Source organism: Cydia splendana, chromosome 7 (genome assembly GCF_910591565.1).
Source record: "Cydia splendana chromosome 7, ilCydSple1.2, whole genome shotgun sequence".
Lineage (NCBI taxonomy): Eukaryota > Metazoa > Arthropoda > Insecta > Lepidoptera > Tortricidae > Cydia > Cydia splendana.
The window spans coordinates 11725062-11748161 of record NC_085966.1 but is presented as its reverse complement, the minus strand read 5'-3'; the positions used below and the strand labels follow the sequence as shown (position 1 = coordinate 11748161).

At 34.2% G+C, this 23100-nt stretch overlaps 2 protein-coding genes across 5 annotated transcripts in view; one reads left to right on the top strand and one right to left on the bottom strand.

Annotated features, from left to right (window-relative positions):
• The window catches only part of LOC134792172 (cytochrome b5-related protein-like), a 526347-nt gene that overhangs the window by 165853 nt on the left and 337394 nt on the right, over nt 1–23100 (top strand). The window lies entirely within an intron of this gene.
• Nucleotides 1–23100, bottom strand: part of LOC134792169 (disks large homolog 2-like) — a 68486-nt gene that overhangs the window by 26673 nt on the left and 18713 nt on the right. For all 4 annotated transcript variants that reach the window (XM_063763407.1, XM_063763404.1, XM_063763405.1 and 1 more), the window contains exons 3-4: nt 8812–8894; nt 4734–4919 (exon numbers count right to left, since the gene is read on the bottom strand). In XM_063763407.1, the coding sequence (XP_063619477.1) occupies nt 4734–4919; nt 8812–8894 (269 nt within the window). The remainder of the gene's footprint in view (nt 1–4733; nt 4920–8811; nt 8895–23100) is intronic.

Here is a 23100-nt window from a genome sequence, read left to right as displayed (position 1 = left end):
CACTTCCTACGTAACAGTCACATTTTTGAGGTAAAATGCTTAAACATGGCAACAATTTAGTATTGAATTTTTTCAGTTCCAGTTTATTTTATGTCGCACTATAACAGCACAGAGGCCCTTTAAGAGAGATTAATCTATAGAAGCAAGGGATACACGTTAGGGTGGAGCATCGTTGTATGGAAAAAAATAAAAATTTGATCATCAATGTGGAACCGGTACCAAAAGTTGCAGTTTGTCATGTAGATTATAGTGATTATATCAAGTTTCAAAATCAACACTACTTTTAGCCCTCTACTCGGCCGCTAAAGAAATTAATAAGGGTAAATTTTCATCAATTATTAAAATATACTATTTCACTAATATGTGTACATTTTATTGAAATTATATAATACTTAATAAGCGTATAATAAGTTATTACCAAAATTTTAGTGCATTTTTCAATATTTATGCAATAATATAATTTCAAAATTTCATATTAAACAGCAATTTCATGCAAAACGAGGAAAATGCTAGTGTAGAAAAAAATATATGAGTAATTTTTTTTAGACATTCTTGTGTCAAAGTAACGATGTTATTGATTACGAAAAGTATCATTTTACTGCAAAAAAAGGGTTACTTATATGTTTAAAAAAGCGTCAAATTTCGCCCTTCGACGTCGCTTATGCCCTTTTTGGGTCATGTTCACACGTATGTTAGGCATATATATACTTATATTAGTATTCTTTTTATTATCTTATCATGTTCAAAATAGTTTTCACGATTCTGTTATGGGTTGTAAACTCCAATTTGTGCACAATATCCGGGTTAAAGGGCATTTTCCATAAAACCCCTATTTACGTGGTTTTACCGTGTGATAAAAATATACGTTATAAACAAAAATAAGTATAGGAATCGAGTATATCTGTATGAAAATGATGTTATTTAATGAATAAAACTTGTTTTAAAAAAAATAAGCATAAATTAAATTTATTAAAAATATACATATATTGCTATATATAATCGAATAGTAGAGGGCTAAAAGTATATACCAATATTTTTTTAATTATTTTTCTCTTAAATAATAAAAAATTAGACATCCTTTTAGAGGGGTTCCATTGCTATATTCAAGAATTTTGGATTTCGCTCCACCCTAATACACGTGGGGGATACCATCCCCGAACGCACAATATGATACATCCGGAGATGGTCCCCGCCAGGTGTAAAGGCTAGTCTTTGCACCAGGGCTTAAGGTAGGTTAAAGATTTATACGTTTGATGGACTGGATAATGGGCTATGAGAGGAGACTTGCATGTAACTTTGAAAGGTGACTCGCCAACTCATTGAGCGCCCACAACGGTCGCACGCACAGTGCAAAAATAGGGCAACACTATGGAGTGGCTATGAGGTTGTCGAGAGGTGAGTGTACGTCTACAGCAAGGACCGGAAAACCCCTCTTTACGCTTAATCCTATCAATTCGGTAACCCAATCGATTCGGTTACCGTATCATTCGGTAACCCTATCATACTGTTACCTGATTGTAATGGTAACCTTATTGAAACGGTAACCCTAACCTTTAACCGAGTTAATCTCAAAACCCCATCGCGATAGGGTTTTTGTTAAGGGTTTTTAACAGGTTTTCATTCAGTTATGGTAACCTTTATTATCGGTTGCTTACTGGTTTGCTACATTAAAGTAGTTTTAGTGATGTGCCGTTAGAACTAAAAAAAAATACTAAAAAATTTGTTTATTTTATTTACTTTATTTATATTTTGTTGATTTTATTGATTTTACTTATTAAATTTATTTAATTTAATTTATTTATTTAATTGATTTAATTTTTTGAATTTGTTGAATTTATTTATTTTTATGAATTTATTTAAATTATTTAATTTAATTAATTTATTTAATTTATTTCATTTATTTAATTAGTTTAATTTGTTGTATTTGTTTAATTAATTTAATTAATTTAATTTATTTTATTTATTTTATTTATTTTATTTATTTTATTTATTTTATTTATTTTATTTATTTTATTTATTTTATTTATTTTATTTATTTTATTTATTTTATTTATTTTATTTATTTTATTTATTTTATTTATTTTATTTATTTTATTTATTTTATTTATTTTATTTATTTTATTTATTTTATTTATTTTATTTATTTTATTTATTTTATTTATTTTATTTATTTTATTTATTTTATTTATTTTATTTATTTTATTTATTTTATTTATTTTATTTATTTTATTTATTTTATTTATTTTATTTATTTTATTTATTTTATTTATTTTATTTATTTTATTTATTTTATTTATTTTATTTATTTTATTTATTTTATTTATTTTATTTATTTTATTTATTTTATTTATTTTATTTATTTTATTTATTTTATTTATTTTATTTATTTTATTTATTTTATTTATTTTATTTATTTTATTTATTTTATTTATTTTATTTATTTTATTTATTTTATTTATTTTATTTATTTTATTTATTTTATTTATTTTATTTATTTTATTTATTTTATTTATTTTATTTATTTTATTTATTTTATTTATTTTATTTATTTTATTTATTTTATTTATTTTATTTATTTTATTTATTTTATTTATTTTATTTATTTTATTTATTTTATTTATTTTATTTATTTTATTTATTTTATTTATCTTATTTATTTTATTTATCTTATTTATTTTATTTATTTTATTTATTTTATTTATTTTATTTATTTTATTTATTTTATTTATTTTATTTATTTTATTTATTTTATTTATTTTATTTATTTTATTTATTTTATTTATTTTATTTATTTTATTTATTTTATTTATTTTATTTATTTTATTTATTTTATTTATTTTATTTATTTTATTTATTTTATTTATTTTATTTATTTTATTTATTTTAATTATTTTAGTTATAATATAATAATATTTATAATAAGAACACGTACACCACACAAGTAGGTATAAAGATAAACAAAGGAAAGGCAAAAAAACTTGTTTGTGCTGGAGGCTTCATAGACCGCCCATGCCAACCTCGGTTATTCAATAATAAGTTGAATTTAAGTGTGCGTAAAGATTACAATCGTTTGAACTGGTCAAAAACCTCATAATGAGGTAACTGAATAGACTGGGTTTTTATTTCGGTTACCGGTAACAGAGGTTAACTCGATCTGATACGGTTACCGAATCAAAGTGTTACCTTATTAAGCGGTTACCGTTATGGTAGGGGTTTTTATAAACACCTCTAAAATAACCCTATGAAAAACCCCGGTTAAGGTAACCGGTTCCTGTCCCTGGTCTACAGTGAGTAGCCAGATCCCGGTAATCCGTTCAGTAAGCGTCCGGCGTTATGACATTTACCAACACTTTCTGGAGCATTCCGCTCTGGCGACTCCACTCTCGCCGGCCAGTCAAAGCAAGCTCAGAGCTCTTTGCTGACCTTTTACTCTTTAAGGACCAGTATTTTTTTTTAATTAATAACGATATCCTCTTTAGAGAGCGGTATGGTTGCTCAGTAAATTATATTCCTTATTCCGTGGCCAGCTCTTAGACCATTATTTCCCTTTTGTAACGTTGTATGCTCTACTACCCGTAAAAAAAGTTAAGTACTTAAATATCAATATGCGACCTTGCTTAACCAATTGTTATAAGTACTTTGATTCACCTTCTAACAACCATGTTTGCCCTTCGTTCCAACAACAAAGTTATTAACCTCTTATATGGCTACTCTCCCGGAAGGCATTGTCTTATATTGCCACTTTACTTGATATTGTATTTATTATTTCGCCTTTGCCTGCAGGATGTCCTTTTGTAAATGTATCTAAATAGCCGTGAGTATACATTTTTATGGGTTGCTTGCAAGTCTCATAGTAGGGTAAATGATTACCTACTGTATTAACCGTGGCACAAATGTAGTGTATAAGGCTCTCTCTAGGAAGAAATTGATTTTATTTGTCTAAATAATAATGCTGTGTGTGTGTAAACTGCTAAACCCACGGAATAAATGCGCTCTATATCTGACAAACAGATTCTATTAAATATTTAATAAGATAGGTACATAATTTTGCTTTGCTACAGTAAAGTACCTGGTAAATATTTAAGACACAAAGAGTGCTTATTTACTTAAGTTTAAACTTTTAGTGAGTATGTTTCTGAGGTACTTATGTACATGTCAAATAAAACTCGTATTTTGTACAACTTGTATTTTATAACTCTTTTCTCGTTTAGGTAAGTCACATATATTATGCTTCACAGATCAAAATCGTATTTTAATACTATACTCTAACTTAAATTTCACATATTATATGAAAGTAATAAATACCTCATGAAATAAACGTAGGTATATTATTATTTTACAAATCCCCAATGACAGCTCAAATATGCAAGTAGCCAATATTGGTAGTTACCGAAGATTGCCCGATAAATACTAAGTTTAATCAAGTTAAGAGTAGGTATTTGAAAAGAATTTCATGCAAATTGGGTCACAGCATTGCGGTCGCAACATACGTGACTAGACTTTGGCGAGAGAGAAACAAAGTGGATCAGCAATCCCGCCGGTTCTTTTCGAATTGACAGAACATAAACAAGTTTTAGATTCTTCACGTAAAAAATAATCCATGATTGCCTGATTATTTATTATTTTTATTTATTATTTATTATATTTATCACTACACCTTATAAAACAAAGTCGTATTTTGGTCGTAATTTGGGATTTATGATATGTGCGTAGACAAAATGCTCTGAACAAACCTGTAACAACACATCTCCAATTTGCAACCGGCCATCCTTCCTGGCCGCGCCGTGCTCGGCTATCCGTGTGATGCTAACGTCCCCCTCGGTCTCCCCGCCCGCGATGCTCAGCCCGAGCCCGCCGGCGCCCCGCTCCAATGTCACGTCCGAAGTCTCCCAAACGGATTCGTTATCGGAATCAGATGGCTGCGGACAAGATGTTTATTGTAAGGGATAGTGTTTATACCTACTTATGGGCGGTTTTACCTGTGGACACCATAGACAACTAAAAAGATAAAAACCTGAACGCAATGAATTAAACGTATCCGTATTTTTTTATGGATGGTGACATAGTATTGCTGCCAGTTTTAACTACGTTTACTTCGTTGCGTACAGGTTTTAACAAAATAAGTATCAAAACTATCAAAAGGTGTCCACAGGTAGAATCGCCCACTTCAAACGTGTGTGCAAAATGATTCTTCTCTGACAACATTTACCTACTTTCTTTCTTGGCGCTAATAGTTTTCCATCGCATTTAAATTAACAGATCAAAAATCACTTTTTTCTTTTAGACCTACGTCAAGCGTTCCATTAAAGTCGCTGAAATGATAACGGATAACAAGTCACCCACAAGGCGGGACGTCACGTACACTCGCACGCTCGGTTGACAACCCTATTCGAATAGGAAATGTTTCCCATGCGTTTCACTGGAAACGTCAAATTAATGAAAGTCATCCGCAGTGACTAAGCGTTGAGTTGAAATTGGTTTACTGTGTTTTTGTCCTTGTGATATTCATGTCATGAGCTATCATGACAACTAAATAATTAAGTTGACTCTAAAATGGTAATTAAATGACGGTAAAATGGTATAACTTCGTCATGTTTTATGCTAACCCGTCACTATCAGTTAGAACGACATTATTAATATTATCATTCCTTATTGTTCCAATCAATTTTTCATATAGCATGTCATTCACTAAACTGTCAATAGTCTGCCTAAATTAATATAATTCGTACTGAAATGTTTTTATGAGGTATGAAGCTGAAACCGAACGAAACTGGAGGTTTGAACGAAATAAATTATCTATGTTAATATTCTATGTATAATGCTCGTGTTGTATATTTACATTGTACGTGCTCATTATTTAATGCTTGATAATTAAGATATAAACTATTAAACCTTGTTAACTAAGAAATGAAAAAAAAAAATCTTATCCTACCATGTATTTGGTCAAAAACCATATTGGCGACTCAAACTGCCGTATTCGAACTTCAAGATATTCACAAGAGACGACACGTACTAGATCCATTCTAGATACGTTATAGTTTAGATATCAACTAGTTCTCTTTTGCAGCGCAATTCGGGCAACCAATGTCACTTTTACGTTAGATAGCGTAAGATATCTATTAGATGCGAATTGGATCTCTAAGGGCCCGATTCGGATTTTGAAATATACATCTATTAGATATCTTTTAGACATCACCAAGATACGATAACGATATGTTTAAGATCTAACCTGTCAAATTTGACATTTGCACGATTCTGGAGATACTCTTGAACGATTTCCTCAGGATATGACTTAGAGATCCAATTCACATCTAATAGATATCTTACGCTATCTAACGTAAAAGTGACATTGGTTGCCCGAATTGCGCTGCAAAAGAGAACTAGTTGATATCTAAACTATAACGTATCTAGAATGGATCTAGTACGTGTCGTCTCTTGTGAATATCTTGAAGTTCGAATACGGCAGTGTGTCATATCCTGAGGAAATCGTTCAAGAGTATCTCCAGAATCGCGCAAATGTCATATTTGACAGGTTAGATCTTAAGCATATCGTTATCGTATCTTGGTGATGTCTAAAAGATATCTAATAGATGTATATTTCAAAATCCGAATCGGGCCCAAAGCAGTTTGAGCAGCAATTGGACGTTTATTATGTAAGTAGGTTTAAGATGCTGAATTTTATTTCCATTTTTTGTTTTAGTTTTTTCAGACGAAAGTGGAGGACCCGCGCGAAATTGCCTTTTGATCCAAATGTAGTCTTCATTTTCCTCTCTAGATATAAAGATTATTAAATTATTTTGACACACTTTGTTGTGTTTTAACCACAGCTATTCCCCTACGTTCATTTTTATTTATAATGCTTAATTATTATAAGATAAATGCGTTGAATGAATGATGCTTTTATTCGAAACACACATTACATAACAACATTAAAATAGGCTTAAATCTAGGTAAATTTGAAGTTACAGTTTTGCGAGTGGTTCCAAAAAAGGATAACACTCAGCATATGTCGCAGCACATGGGTAGATTGGGTAGTGTTACGACGCTGATTTTCAGTAGAGATATAAGAGTTAGAAGCATTTAAAAATGTGTATGAATAATCAAAAAATCTGAAAAAGTCAAACGTAGGGGCATAGTTATGGTAAATATACATCAAATTATGTACATATATTGTCCATAATGTCAATATGGAAAATGGGGAATACGTATATATGGAGAAACGGCCGTCCCCTTTCCTCTTAACGCCTTATGTTAAAAAAATAGAAACGTTTACATTTTGAATTTTATTTGTGTACCTACGCTAACCATTTATTTTTTTAAGTTTCATAATAATAACATTTTTAAAACATAGGTACGCTTAGGGTAGATTTCTTTTTAGAAAATATGTTATGCACAAAAATACCCTCGGGCACGCTGAAGAGCGACCTAAAGGAAAAACAAGGACAGAATAAAAATTCCAGAGGAAGGTTGTAATTACTCTAAAGAGCCTTAACAGATGCTTGAACGTGAGCGATAATGTTTTGTTTGGCAAAAAATAACCACAAATTATGTTTTATGTAATTTTATCTGTCTGGTACCATTGTTATACAGGCAAGGTCTAAAATATAGACACGGACAAAGAGCCACAAATAAATCAACACGACTTTATTGCCTTAATATTTAGGTAGCGTATACTTAGATGTTTTGGCCCTTTATCTGTAGCGATATTTTAGATCTTTATTTTAGAACTGTATGTGTACTGCATTTGTCTGCCAACCTCTTCTTCGTTTTTTTCCTCATCTATCCAAAGTAAAATATTAAAGATTCCTCCCAGAGATAATTTCACCTTTGCAGGGGAGTCCGAGGTAAGTTAACATAAAGGTGAGTTGACACAGCGTCTATATCTCGCGAACTATAACAGGCGCGAGAAGTATGACCATTTTCCATTCTAACCAACTCCATAATTACTTATCATAATACATGCCTTCCTCAGAAGCGCAGATGAGGTTTTGTAGCGGTTTGGACCAAATTATTGTTACAAGTAATATTTTCGTAAGTTTTTCAAGGCCATTTTCTTTATCAGTTGAGTCTTTATGAGTTTTGGCATTTTTTGCTTTATGTTTTTGCATTCTGGCAGTGTTTTTCTCACTTGGTAAATTTTTTGTTTGGGTCACTTCATATCAGACTACCTAATTTATTTATTTTCAATTTTATTTTAGCAATTGAAAGGTTTTTAAAAATATGTATATTTCGTAATGCATCAGTCACTAACAACTGGTTTACTCGACAAAAGTATAGATTAAAGTAGCATATTTTCAGGTTACACTGCCGCAATCTGTATTTTAAAAACTATAACCAGCATAAAGATGAAATTAAAAATTAAAATTATAAATTGAGGTGCGGTTAGATTGGTATTTATATAGAGCAGTTATCAATCATCATTATCATTCCACGGAGGCGAAGTCGCGGGAAAAAGCTAGGCTAATATATAAAATATTTACAGATTTTTTATCTATCCATTTATTTCGGCTTACGGCGAACACGAGGAAACTAAATGGTTTTCCGTATCCGTAAAATCCGTTTATTTTTATTTACAACTTTTAGATTAAAATGGACCAACTAATGTTATTGTTGTTATCACTGCCTTTTTCAACCGCAAGAATTTTATAAAGTGAAAACCTGCAACTTCCTGTCGAGATAACAGCTCAATCACACTTTCTGCGAGGCAAGCGACATAAAATTGTAAGAAATTTTCTCTTGATTTACAAATAGAATGTTGTAGCGCAAAGAACAAAAGTGTTGTCGAGTCCTGATAATATTGTAAAGTGAAACCTGGTAGCTTCCTGGCCCGCGACGGGCGCTTTCCGGGCTTTGCGTTGGCTGCTCCCGCCCGCCTTCGAAGTTGCCAACGTTTGCTGAAAACAAACAGAAAAATAAGTTTTGTACTCATTTTAGAGGAAGGTAGGTACTGTATGTGTATAATAGTTTTGATTGTAAGGTTGGTACTCATTTAGTTTTAAATCTTTTAATACACATCTAAAAATAAAATTCTAGAAACTAATTCAAATGAATCTTAACTTTTTAAATGTAATTATAAGCTAGAGTTAGACCAATTTATACGTCATAATTTCATAGAAGTTTGACGTTTAAAATAACACCTGCACTGCGTGTGCTGTCAAGATCTCTGCAGACTTTTCTTGGTTTAACCCAATATATCTACTAGACTAGAACAACAAAATAAACCGTTATGGCATATACTCTTAATACAAATCTGTGCTCTTAACTTCAGTGAATTCTTTACGTTTGGTTACTGTTTCTCGTTCTACCAACGGAGTGGTAGTTGACTTTTACTAAACTTCATGATTCATCTTCCTTAACTCATTGAATAAACGACTGGAACAATTTGTACCTGACCCAGGGTCTATTACAATTTAAAATTATTTATTAAGGAGTTTAGTTCCTCAAAGCTTTTACGAGAATCATATTGTATTTAATTTTTGATTAAGGTTATAACAACTTTAAGCTTAGGAAGAGGAAGTCTGAAAGGGATATTAAGTTTCCAAGTAGTTAAGGCAATCTCTGGATTCAATTCGTCTACTCAAATATATTTTGTGTTGGGCGGGTTTCTAATTGAGTCTCGTGTGTTTGTTCTAATGAATTCTGGGGTATGTCAGACAAATATTGAGTTAAATTGTGCTGTGATAGTTTGAACTAGTTAAGTAAGAAATAATGCAAGATTAATTTTTATCATGAATCTTTTGTTTTTACTTTTCATGTTTATATGACTTATGTATTATTTGAAGATAGTGCTTAATATAGGTTATAGATAATATTACAAAAAGGGTAGCCGACTAGCCGTGTAGCTTGGGCCACTAGAGTAAAATAGGTCCACACAGTCTCACATGCATGCCTTGTAAAAATTTAAGACTGGCTTGGCTGAGCGGCAAAAAGACACGTTGCGGCATATTGCGTGTAGCAATTTTTAGTTCTCTGCTGCTGCTCTGCCGTTTATCTAACTGTCTGTCAACCGCTTGTAACTCAAGAAGCGTAATAAGTAATTACAACATAATTATAGTTGAACTTTCCTAAGCAAAATAGAATGCTCATCTTTAGAAATGTGTTCATTTGTATTTTTTTTAATGTTAAATACAAAATCCTCTAACTGAATCTTACATAAATAATGCATAAATGAAAAACTACACAACAATTATAATACATGATAGGTAAAAACTTAAAAAGTCGACGAGTTGGTTATACGGAAAAATCAGAATTTGCAAAAAAAATGTATTGATACGGCGTGGTGAGTTTTTTCTTTGTTCTTGCATAATATCAGTTTGCATAAATAAACATTCATTCAACATTCAACTCAAGTTGCTCTATAACGAGGGCAGGTATTTACTCAGCCATAGAATAGGGGTGTGCGGATTCGGTTCCTGATTAAATTTAAAGTACTCATTAGAAACGTTAAGTATCCCACTGACTAACAGTCCGCCGGACGATATCGGCCTGTCAGTTGTTCGGAACTGTCAAAATTTTGTTCTAACTGACAGGCCGATACCGTCCGGCGGACTGTTAATCAGTGGGATCCTTTAAGAACCCTATTATCTACGTACCTTTTCACAATATTGTCTGAACTAGTTAGGCTCAAATTCCCTGTATATGAGTTGACTCTGTTCAATTAATATATGGAACCTGTGCGTCTAGATATACTTAATAATAAAATGACCAAGTAGTACTAGGGAGATTAAACGGCATTAGAACGTAATAACATTTAGAAATATTTCAGATTGGAAACCTATTTGGTATACAGCAAAAATAATTTTTAATTTTACTTAGCTTGATTCACAAAAAATATATACATATTGGAGTTGTAGCCTAATTATTTTAGATAACTGTGGCATATTTAATCTGAAAGAAAAAATCTATCCTATTCATTAAGATGTGCAAGAGAGAACTAGTTCTGGGACATGGGGTGTATAAATGACAACGATCTTCTTACTTATGGACCATACTTGTTAAATTCGTACTACGGTTAAAAGTTTTTACTAAATATATCTCAATTTACTGACCTCGATCGCCGAGTAAAGCCGTCATTCGATATTTTAGTCTGCTATAATTAGTTTGAACTTCGAGGTTGGTAGGCCGCCCATGCAAGCCTATTTTAAAAATAAACAGGTAAATATATAAACAGATTACCATTAAATAGCGGTTAATTTTTTTGTAATTGGTTAATTGGACGTTTATTAAATTATAAGTAACACGATTATGTTCGGTAATACAGTACGCCTGAATAGAGATGTGCGCCGATGGCAAAATCATCGGCGGCGGCGTCCGATGATTTTTTGACCGGCGGCGGCGGCGTGATCGGCGTGAAATCGGCGTGGCTTAATTTTTGATACTGCATGAGAACGTGGCTTTAGAAACTCTATATTAAAGCCTTCTGAGTATTTACTAGGCTATCCAAAACATATTATGTGTGTTTTCTAAATGATTGCCAAAAATTATATCCCTTCATGACACTTGGCAACCATTTATTACCAATACCAACCTAACGGTTACCAACGGTATGTTTAAATAATAAAATAAAAAGGATACTTTAAAACGCTACATTTTAGGCAGTATTTTTACTTACTTTGTAAGTGGAATACAAATAGAACACAAAAAAAAATCTTTATAAGTTAAGTCTTAAATCTATGTATATTGACTTTTCCCAGCCGCTGTCGCCTCACCTAGGATTTGTTACGAAATAATGATGAACTACCTACATACTTTACATTTGTCTGAACTGAAGTTTAACAGAAATGTAATGTTAGATTAAAGATGTCATCGTTTTCCAAAGAAAACGTCTCTGGCAGGTAGATTCGCTCAACAGAATGTCTTTGAAGTGTCCCGTTTTATGGAATACTAAGGTCTACTTTGTTTTCTTTACTGCTAGCTTAGTGATGATAGTTGGTGATTTAAGTTCCTATAAGTAGGTATAATTGTTTAAGTATAGCTTATTGCGGAGCTTTCAACTGATTTTTATAATTTTGATTGAAATATATATTATCAAACTACACAACGGGACTTAATCGCGTATTTAAGTTTTAAGATTTACCTCCGACGTTTCTAGGACGGCGTTGTCCCCGTGGTCTCGGAGAAGACTGGCTCAAGTTGACATCAACATCTTCTAGCCGCGCGAGTTTTTCGAACTACCCGCACTTGGTCTTGTTTATCAGTTTGAACGTTTTGCGCACTAGGGATGTTACTCTGTTGACACACAACACTAACGATATTCGATTTATCGACTGTCGATATTCGTTTCCGCTTACATTTACTAATGACTGGATTCCATGTGGATGAGATCTTAAAACCCTCGTCCCGATTAAAATTGCAATGTTTTTTGATTTCAATGGCTTCCCGCACTTTTCTACTGTAGAAATGGCGATCCGTGGAAAGGATTTTAGGGTTATGCAGCTCAATCCAGTGGTTTGGTCCTGACTCCAGCAAATGCTCAGCCACGGCAGACTTGTTCACCTGACGATTTTTGACAGCTGCGATATGTTCCTTAACTCTTTCTGCTATGGTGCGCTTAGTTTCTCCGATATAGGAACTACCACAACTGCAATCTATTTTATAAACGCCAGGTGACTGGAACGGAATAACGTCCTTCGGTGACCTTAGGCTCCCTGCAACTTTGGATAAAGGAGTGTACACCGTCTCGTTCTCCGAGACCACGGGGACAACGCCGTCCTCGAAACGTCGGAGGTAAATCTTAAAACTTAAATACGCGATTAAGTCACGTTGTGTAGTTTGATAATGTTCAATAATCGTGAAAGTTTAAATCAGTCAAATATATATTGTTAAGTAAAAGAAGCTGATAATCACCATAAAATGACTAAGAATTGATCCTGTGTAATTTTAAATGAAATTGTATATTATGTAATAAATAAATAAATCATATTTATTTATCACATAATATACAATTTCATTTACGTTCTACAAAAAAGCTGTGCGAAAAAATATCAAATAATAACCTGAGATCCAGAAACTAGATATTGTTTAAATTAACACTAAATCGTTATCACAGCTAACACCGCAACGACAAAAATGATGCTAATTTGGTTAACCGGCAAATAATAACCGAAAAAGCATAAGGATCTTTAAATTATACCTCTGACACTATCTATTCACTACGCAACATGGAATAAGACACGATAGGTATCAACATTTCCCACGCCGATTATACGCCGGTCAAATTTATCGGCGGCGGCGGCGTGGAAAAATTGTCGGCGGCGGCGGCGCGGCGGCGCGGCGCACATGTCTACGCCTGAATGACTGATGCGGCCATTTCACAGTCAGTCGACTTACTCAGGCCTGTATTTTAAAATAGGTACCCAATGTGTGCCTTTGTTTTTCATCCAATATTTCTTGTACAAATAGCAACACTCTTAACGGTACATCGGTGGACCTTATTACAAAAGGAATAAAGTCCACCGATGGACAGTTAACAGTATGGCCGATGGTACCTATCAAAAATAACTACTGACCTTACGCTTTACAACTAAATGTCTAGTATGTAAGTACGAGTTATAAGATAGTTTTACGTAGGTAGCGCCTGTATCTCTGCCCGATCTGTCTAGCTAGACCATCTTTCTAATTTGTTCAATTAAAAAACTTCAATACTAACTGCTTATTTATTCAAAGCAAAACAAATATCATAGAAACGCAGAGGACGTCAATTTAACCTATAATAAATTATACTAGCAACGTGGAGCCAATATAATTTTTCAATTGTAGTAAAATATAAGTGAAAAGATATTTTCCAGCGCGGGAAGCTGAACAATATTTTGCTTTGCTTTCATTTATTCCGTGGTGGCAATGCAAATTGAACTTATGGGATATCCCTACTCTTCTTGAAGTATAAATTAAATTGTATTCTAAATGCGGTTCGTTGGTTTATTTTTTTATTAACATTGAATGACCTACTATTTGGATATAAAATAGTTTCATGAGGTACTTAATTCATGAACGTGAACAAAAAGCAAGAATAAGTTGAGTAATTTAAATCTTAAGCTGAAATTATGTTTGATAGATACGTATAAATACAGAATACTCCAAAGCGTGCTGTACGAATAGTCCACGATACCAGACTCACAAGCGATATTGGACCTTTATATTGAGACTTTGACACACGCACAATGGGGGTTATGCTCTGAAAAATTGTTTTTTATGATAACGGTCGCTAGCTAAGTTGCTACCACCACACCGTCCGCCGTCGACAAAGCGCCCACACACCCTGGAACCTAATTAATGGTCGCGCACTGTGCGGTTTAAGAGGAATTTCATCCCGCGGACGCTCCGGCTGTGGAATGAGCTCCTTGCTGAGGTTTTATCTTACCCCACCTGATCTTAGATAGTTTAGACTTTAGACGCGTAGTCTGATACTTGTACTTTTAATACTGACTATACACGTGTACGAGTATGTGACAACAATGTTTAAGCACGACGTATGTAGATGTACTAATGAAAGTAATGAAGTAATAATATTGTTTTCATCAAAATAGGTACTTTATTTTTCTCAACATTTCTTTAGGACCAAACTTACCTATACAAGAATAATTATTTACCTATACCTAATTGTAAGTTCATTGTTTGAACTAGGGCTCCCGGTATCCGTGTTACACGCCGAAACGAATACCCGTGTTCTTAAGACCGGCGGTGCTAAGAACACGGTTTACACGGAACCGCCGGGATCCGGATACGTATCCAAGAACCGTTCCCAAGAAACGTTTCTCAGATACGTATCTCCGTTTACACGGGTACTTAAGACCGGCCCGAACGGATCCGAAACAGTTTGAGCTAATCAATGCTCTAGCTCTGGGTAGTCAAGGTCTAGTATTGAATGTTGACTTCAGATGAACTCGTTTAGCGTACGAATTTTTTTTTAAATTATTTATAACAGTTTTAACACATGTGTTAATATAACATATTTAACCAACTATACAATACAGGGTCATTTTTGGACCGTATGCCATATTGTGCGAGGTGATTAGGTAGGCCATACTGAACAACTTTTTGTATGGGACCAACTCCGAAATCCCAAAATTTTTTTTGGCCGTTTCATACATTTTGGTCGAGTGGATGTCGACGTTTTCTATGGGAAGGCCAATTTTTTTTTGGGATTTCGAGGTTGGTCCCATAGAAAAAGTTGTTCAGTATGACCTACCTAATCACCTCGCACAATATGGCTAACGGTCCAAAAATGACTCTGTATATGAATGGAAGTAGGTGTCCCTATTCTATATAGTCTACTATTTTTAATTTTTTAACTTACTCGTCCCTAGTTTAGAACCTTAATTAGGGTTCCGTACCCAAAGGGTAAAACGGGACCCTATTACTAAGACTCCGCTGTCCGTCCGTCCGTCCGTCCGTCCGTCTGTCACCAGGCTGTATCTCGTGATCTGTGATAGCTAGACAGCTGAAATTTTCATAGATGATGTATTTCCGTTGCCGCTATAACAACAAATACTAAAAACAGAATAAAATAAAGACTTAAGTGGGGCTCTGGGACTTAAGTACTTGGATAGGTCACCGTTTTTATAGTTAATGGTACGGAACCCTTCGTGTGGCCAATTTATTTTTACTATAATTGCTTTTAAGTTAATTTCATTACATATTACATTTCAATCAAAGAAACACATTTTATATATAATGGTGTAAGTTATATAGTTTCGCGAAGAATAGGTATGCACACAACACACAAATACTACCTACTACTACTTTGTGGTTATTTGTTATTTTTATCAATTACCTAACTGTTAACTAATCTACCAACGAAGCAAAAAAAGTACAGCGGCATTTGAAACGCAGGATTTCACGCGAGAACCTTAAAAACCTATGCTACCGTGGTTACCTTGCAATTATATTGCTAAATACATTAAAATAGATCTCAAAATAGATGAAAATGAAAATGAAAACATTTATTTTCAGGCAACTATTGGCCCATAGATAAATACCTTAAAACTAGCATACATATTATTACAAAATATATCTTAAAACTAAAAACACAATTATGGCTGCGATGCAGTTCGCAACCCCGCAGTGTCAGGGAGCCGGCCGCAGAACCGCCGGAACTTGACACCCTTCGGCCAAAACTCCTCCTTGGTGAAGGTCGTTAGATGTTCAGTCGGAACGCTCAGCACAAAAGAATTAAAATTCACACTGTGTCGAGATTCCAACTTCACGACCCTCAGGATGAATCCGGACTTGGCTCGTACATACTTCACGATCTCCTCGACCTTCGTAAGGTAGTGTAATCGGGACACATACAGCAGCGTCGTCGGTGTTGCAGGACGCAGCAAATGGTTAGGTCCAGTCGGTGCGGTACCGCACTGATTCGGACGAGCTGACTTCTTTCTCCTCTCCACCTTTTTGAAGCCATCTCTGTCGCATCCCGACTCTTTTAGAGTCAGCTGTGACCGATCCTTGTGAACAGGTTCACGAAGGCTCTGCACCCCTTTCTTCGGCCGCTGCTTAGACTTGGACACAGCAGGCGGCTTAGCGGCAGTGGCAGCAATAATCATTCATGTTGACTGGGGTCACTTTCACACTAGTGCTCAGGTAATAAATGCCGGCCGGTGGTTGTCCATTCATTAGAACGTGTTGTTTTCCAATACCCTTTTGTCTGATATCGCAGAAAACAACTAGCGTCCCAAACCATAATCAGAACTGCCATAGCTAATTATAAGCTTTATGTCGGTGTAATAAGGAGAACCTGTCTACACATATATGAAATTGTAACAAATGCAGCGGCTAAAATTAAAGAAGCAAATGTATCGAACCAAATGAACACGAAACAAATATGACTTTTAAGATATTGTGTTTAGGTAAGTAGGTATGACTACAGTTCGCCACTTAGTCGGCCAATTCGTAAAATACAGTCTTTCCAAGTTACTTTAATTTAAAATCTTTTTGTTGTTTTGTTGCTAAAATTGTAAATAATATTTATTAGTACAGTCTTAAAGTTCATTTTATATGATAATAAGATAATGAATTTAAGAAAAGTCTTACTTTTCATAAATTCATACTGAATTATATTAAAAGTTGTAAATACATTACTTATTGGCAGTTACACATGATTACAGTGTAAACTATTTATAAAGTCACTCGATTTAACGACAAACTCCTTAAAATGTCGAAATTGCTTGACTTTGGTTGGTTTACTATACAGTAATACACTCTATATAGCGTCACGCTCACTCTATTTAACGACAACAATACGGCATAATACATCATTAAGAAATACTTTCTAAGTTGCCGAAATTGATATAAACTGCAACTGTGTACGTTTTTTTGTTTGCTGTTTTGTTGTTTTATTATCTAGCACGTGTTTACTTCGACTGACGTACCGGAGATTCTAAGAAAATTTGTCTTTTGTTTTTGTATGATCAACTTGAACATGTTTACCTCGGGCACTAGACTTTTGACAAGATGTTACATGTTATAAATTAATAGGCGTTGTAATTTGTATGAAATGAATGTTCTTCTTGTGCAAAATGAATTTGAAATGAATGAAATTAGAATATTTAGAATAGTAAGATGACCTTTTTATTTCACTCCATTTAACAACCACTCTCTATACTTAACGTCGAAAAATCCGCAGTCCCTTCAGTGTCGTTATATAGAGTTTACACTGTATTTATTAATTTTTACGAGGTTTACTATAATAATACTAAGATGTCTGGCTTACGTAACTTAAAAATAATTAGATTAAAAAAAATACATTTCTTATTGACAGAATATATTCGTAAAAACTCACACATACAATATACAGAATACAAATTATTAAAAATATAAGAACTGTTTAAAAATATGCAATTGGTAAGAATATTGTATACTTACCTACCACCACCTACCAGATCATGCATGGCCAGATTTTAACGTAAAGTCTTTATACTCTTTATTGCTTTTATTTTTTTAAGCACTTTAAATTTATTGCTATCAAGTTATATTAATAAACCATAAAGTATTAGTATTTGAAGTCTTATATAAAATACTATTTTGATAAGTAGCATAGGTATACCTATTATATTTCTAATTTTCTACTCGTATTTGCAACATTGCAAGCAAAAACTACCTGGTCAGGAAAGGGTTCTGTAAACCGTTTATTGAATTTCGAGTCTATGAACCACGGAATAAGGTTAAATATGATGGAAACTCGTCATGAATCTTTTGTCTAACTCTTAAGTACGCCGCGCCGGTTCGTTCCTTCGCTACTCGTCAAGGACGTGTCCGGAGCCACGGGTAAATAAGATCCGTTTCTTCGAATACCCGTTTATCCGTGGAGACGGATCTTAATTACACGTTTCTTAATTAGACGTGCGGAACGGGCCAGAAAACCGTGTACGTGTTATTCGGAAACGGGTATTCGAAACGTGTAAACGAAACACGGACTCGACCGCGAGCCCTAGTTTGAACCTGGATAGAAAAACGCTCTTTGAAAAATCTTAAGCAAACACCAATTCTGGGTAAAAAGAAACTGTTTCAAGACCTTCGTCAAAAATCAGTTAGATGTTTGCCCTGAAGCTCTATTCTAATGAAATCTTATTTCATTGACGTAATTATTTAGGTACTGTGATCAAACGCAGATATATAAGACTTCTTGAAAAAACGGCTCTGAGTTAGGCATACAAAGTGGTTACAAAGCAACCAACTGCCAATCGCTTTTTCAATGTTGATAAAGGTTACTTTCGCAAAGGCTTAAATCCTCTAATTAGCGTTCACGGCGATGCGACGCTTGGGAGTTACTGGAATCTAGGTGGGAAATAAGCTTTGGTCTGAAGACGAAAATTACTTAGTGGGAGATCTCACAGTAATTACGCAGCAGAGAGGGCAACGCAGCAGTGGGAATTATAAGATTTCCTTTCATAGTGCAGTATTTATCATATTTATACCTAGACCTTATTCGTCAATTCGATTGCCAATTTGAATGTTTGATTCACATAAATTGGGGCCACAGGACATTGACACTCCATAATAGTTTTTAAAATAAAAAAAATCTTATTTTTATTCTTTATTTGTGCTATTTTCAGGAAAGATCAGCTTGGATACGCATATAAGCCGCTTCGAGGATAGCATTTTTATACTGAATATGCTTGTGCCTTACAGTACCGCATACTAGTGGAATCCCGCCTTTATATTATGGTCGCTGTTATTTACTTAACCCTTAACCAGGTTGTGTATCTATAAGTACCACATAGCAAATGATTTTTTTTTGGCGAGCTGAGTAAATACAACGACCGCAAAATGTCATTGCCGTAAAGTCTATTAAGTGGGTGATATCGGAACGTAAAAAAATGACAGGTGTCAAAACAAATTTCTTTGAAAATTTAGTTGTCAAGTTCAAATCGACAACAAATGGCAGTTTTTGTACGTTTCTCCCGCTGTATAAGTTCGCTACGCCCAAAAAAAGTACTGTAAGTATTTTGTTTTGTATTTTTATGGTAGACTATTAGATAATGTATGTGTAGTAAGTCATAACTTACCTTAGTTATTGTTTTCTGATAAAATATTCGATCTAAAAGTTTGTGGTTCGTATGAAACCTCTGCCCGTCTGGGGCACGTTCGAGTGGTTTATAAGTGGCCTCTGCCCTGCAGGGAGTTTATATGACATTTAAGGGTAAGATTCATTACTATGAATGAACCCTCATAGTACAAAAGTAATATATTTTCCTTTGGTTTTTAAATTAAATATTTATTCAACGGTCAATCTTACGAGCCACGACATCCATGCGAACCAAGAAAGTGCTGGCAGTTAGTGCAATTTGTGACGCAAGTGTAAATGTGATGTGCACATGATTTGCCCTTAAAACTACTCTGTATGGCTAACAAGGCAGTGTCCATATAAGGACCACGTAGCACCATTGGTTACGAGCAGTGGGCATATAAAAACCACCGGGTTTTTTTTATTGAATTAGGGGTAATAAAAAAAAATCAAGAAATTACTTTTCTTTTTAAGCTATTACCTACCCGAATCAGTAATCACAAGTAAAAAATGCGTCAGGCCTGTTTAAGGGTTAAGTATAACAGAATTTCTATCACCATCTTCGGTCACCATCATCATCTCCGCTAGATGGTTTGTACGATAATGTTTTTGTCACCCAAGCTACGACGTATGTTAAATTTCAGTTTAATTGGATGAACCAGGAAATTTGGCTGGTAAGATTTATACATCGACTTTAGGAGGTAAAATTGAATGACAGGTTGGGAGTTTCCTACATCGATAAATACATACAATTATCGATGCTTTTACCATTATACTAGTAATGGCTTGTCCCGACAAACCCAACAAGACTGCAAAATACACAATGACAGAAAAACAACCCGTCCAACAATTCGTCCTGCGGCATGCACCCCATCCCATGCCACAGGCGCCACAGTGTTTCGTCTAGAATAAGCTAGGTGGACAAAATTATTTTTTTGTGTTTTGGGTAGTATTATGGTTAGTGTTGTTCAATTAAATATAATTTACTAAAAATTTTAAAATACCATGAAAAAAAGTTATAAATTAAAATAAAATATATGTCGGGAATTGTGGGCGTATCATACTATCGGCAGCACATCAGAACCTTCAATCGTGGATGACGAGGGCCTTCAATGAAATACGATGTTCAACTCACAATCTTTACTGCACAAGACTCATTACAAATCACAGCACGCGTTACGTTTCTTATCTTAAGCAAACCAGTGGATTAGACCCAGGAGCCGCCACAGACGTCATCTTCTCCCGTTCGTTCTCATCGTGCTCCTTCTGAAGATTGATTGACAGCATAACTTCAATTGTTCTGGACTTCAATTGTTTTAAGAGCGCACTCTATGACGTCTTGGCGGAACTGCGTCGAACGCCACTCAAGTGTACGTAACACCCTAGTTTGCTCTATTTGTCAAGGTTTGCATGACAAAACGCCTCTTGAAGGCGATAGATGGCACATTTCAGCCATTCTCCGACACGGCCAACCTGACATTGTACGGGTCCCTCCGTACGTTATCCATCCCCCTTTATGATTTTCACCGGTAGACTAGAGCGAAGATGAGATCTTCTTCTCCCAAAAGAGACTGTAGAGCGCAGATCATCTGCACCACCACGGCATCCTGACATTGTATGCATCACTGCATACATCTGCGGACAGAATACAACAATCTGAGGTATCTAAGCTCATTGCTCGGCCTACCTGACCAAAGTAAGTTCCTCCATAATTTTTGGATACTGACAGGCAACTCAACTCAACTCTTTCAATAACACGCACATAGATCATTGTTGTGAATGAACAAGTTCAGCATCAGTAGCATCACGGTATTCAATCAGGCCATATTTCAACGGAAATGGGGTAGAGATATATTTCGAACAATTCATTAAGAGACTTAAAATGCAACAGCGTGAAAATAATATCACCATAATCCAAACAGCGTGAAAATAATATCACCATAAAGATACAATACAAACTAGCTTTTAAATGAACCTCACCACAGAGATTCCCCTCAGTTGAAACACATCTGGAATTGAGTTCTCGAAAATAAATGGTTTTCCATATTTAACTGATTTTATGAACATTATCTGCGCACCTATTCTTTACTTAAACGTTTAGTATTCCCTAAAAGTTTAGTGTTCCCACTAATAGATTTTCTTATTCGATTTCATTGATACCTTGATCCAGATCTATTTGCCATTTTGATCATTACCTCAAAATGTTAGCTAGGATCACAGAAAACAGCTATTAAATTAGTTTATCCATTTGAAAGATACTTGGCCGCACGCACACAATGGCCTCTCACCCAAGACGCGTGTATCATCTCCGTTATCTCATGGTTAAAATGTTTAGTAAGTTTGATTTAAACTAGTAGTTCGCCCCGAACTGAGAACTCGCGGTTCACCAAAAAGTTAGATCAATTTAATGAACCTACTACTTAGTCGGCAAAGGATCGAAAACCGCATGTGATTTATTGCAAGGTCTGGGGAGCCCATCACAACACCATAGAGATTAAAAGAAACTGTATCTGTGGTAAGCCGTTATCTTTCTTGTCAAATGTCAAATACCTACATTATGTTTATTTTTATCTTGTTAATTATTTAAAAATGGTAAACTTAAAAACAATATTATAAAAGCCGAGCACTTTCATTTGATACCAAACTCGACCATACTATCTTGCAAATAAGATAGTATGATACGCCCACAATCCCACTTCTGATGTCGGGAATTGTGGGCGTATCATACTATCGGCAGCACATCAGAACCTTCAATCGTGGATGACGAGGGCCTTCAATGAAATACGATGTTCAACTCACAATCTTTACTGCACAAGACTCATTACAAATCACAGCACGCGTTACGTTTCTTATCTTAAGCAAACCAGTGGATTAGACCCAGGAGCCGCCACAGACGTCATCTTCTCCCGTTCGTTCTCATCGTGCTCCTTCTGAAGATTGATTGACAGCATAACTTCAATTGTTCTGGACTTCAATTGTTTTAAGAGCGCACTCTATGACGTCTTGGCGGAACTGCGTCGAACGCCACTCAAGTGTACGTAACACCCTAGTTTGCTCTATTTGTCAAGGTTTGCATGACAAAACGCCTCTTGAAGGCGATAGATGGCACATTTCAGCTATTCTCCGACATATATATTTAAATTAATTATATATTTTTTACAAATAATTTATTAACACAATAATAAGCAAAATTTTACAGTTCATTAGATACATTATGTTTTATACTATTTACTTAAAATATACAAAAAATAAAAATATAATATAGAAAATGTATTAAAACTTAACTTATTATTAATAATAAATTAATTATTAATCTGTTAATTATTAATAACCTAATAATCTGTTCTAACTCATGTATTATATCAGAATAATAATTGTTTTCCTTGTTTTGCGTAAGTTTTTTGAAGTTCTTCTGAAGGATATAACACGCTTGTACCTTTTGCATTGGGCAAATAATGATATGATGAATATTGATGATAATCAGCCTTCATTGACTACTTTTTAGTCTGCTTGTAAGTTTGTATTTGTCGATTTTGACTCAATATAATATGCTAATGCCTCATTAACACTTAGCTGCCTAGAATTCATTGAAGTAC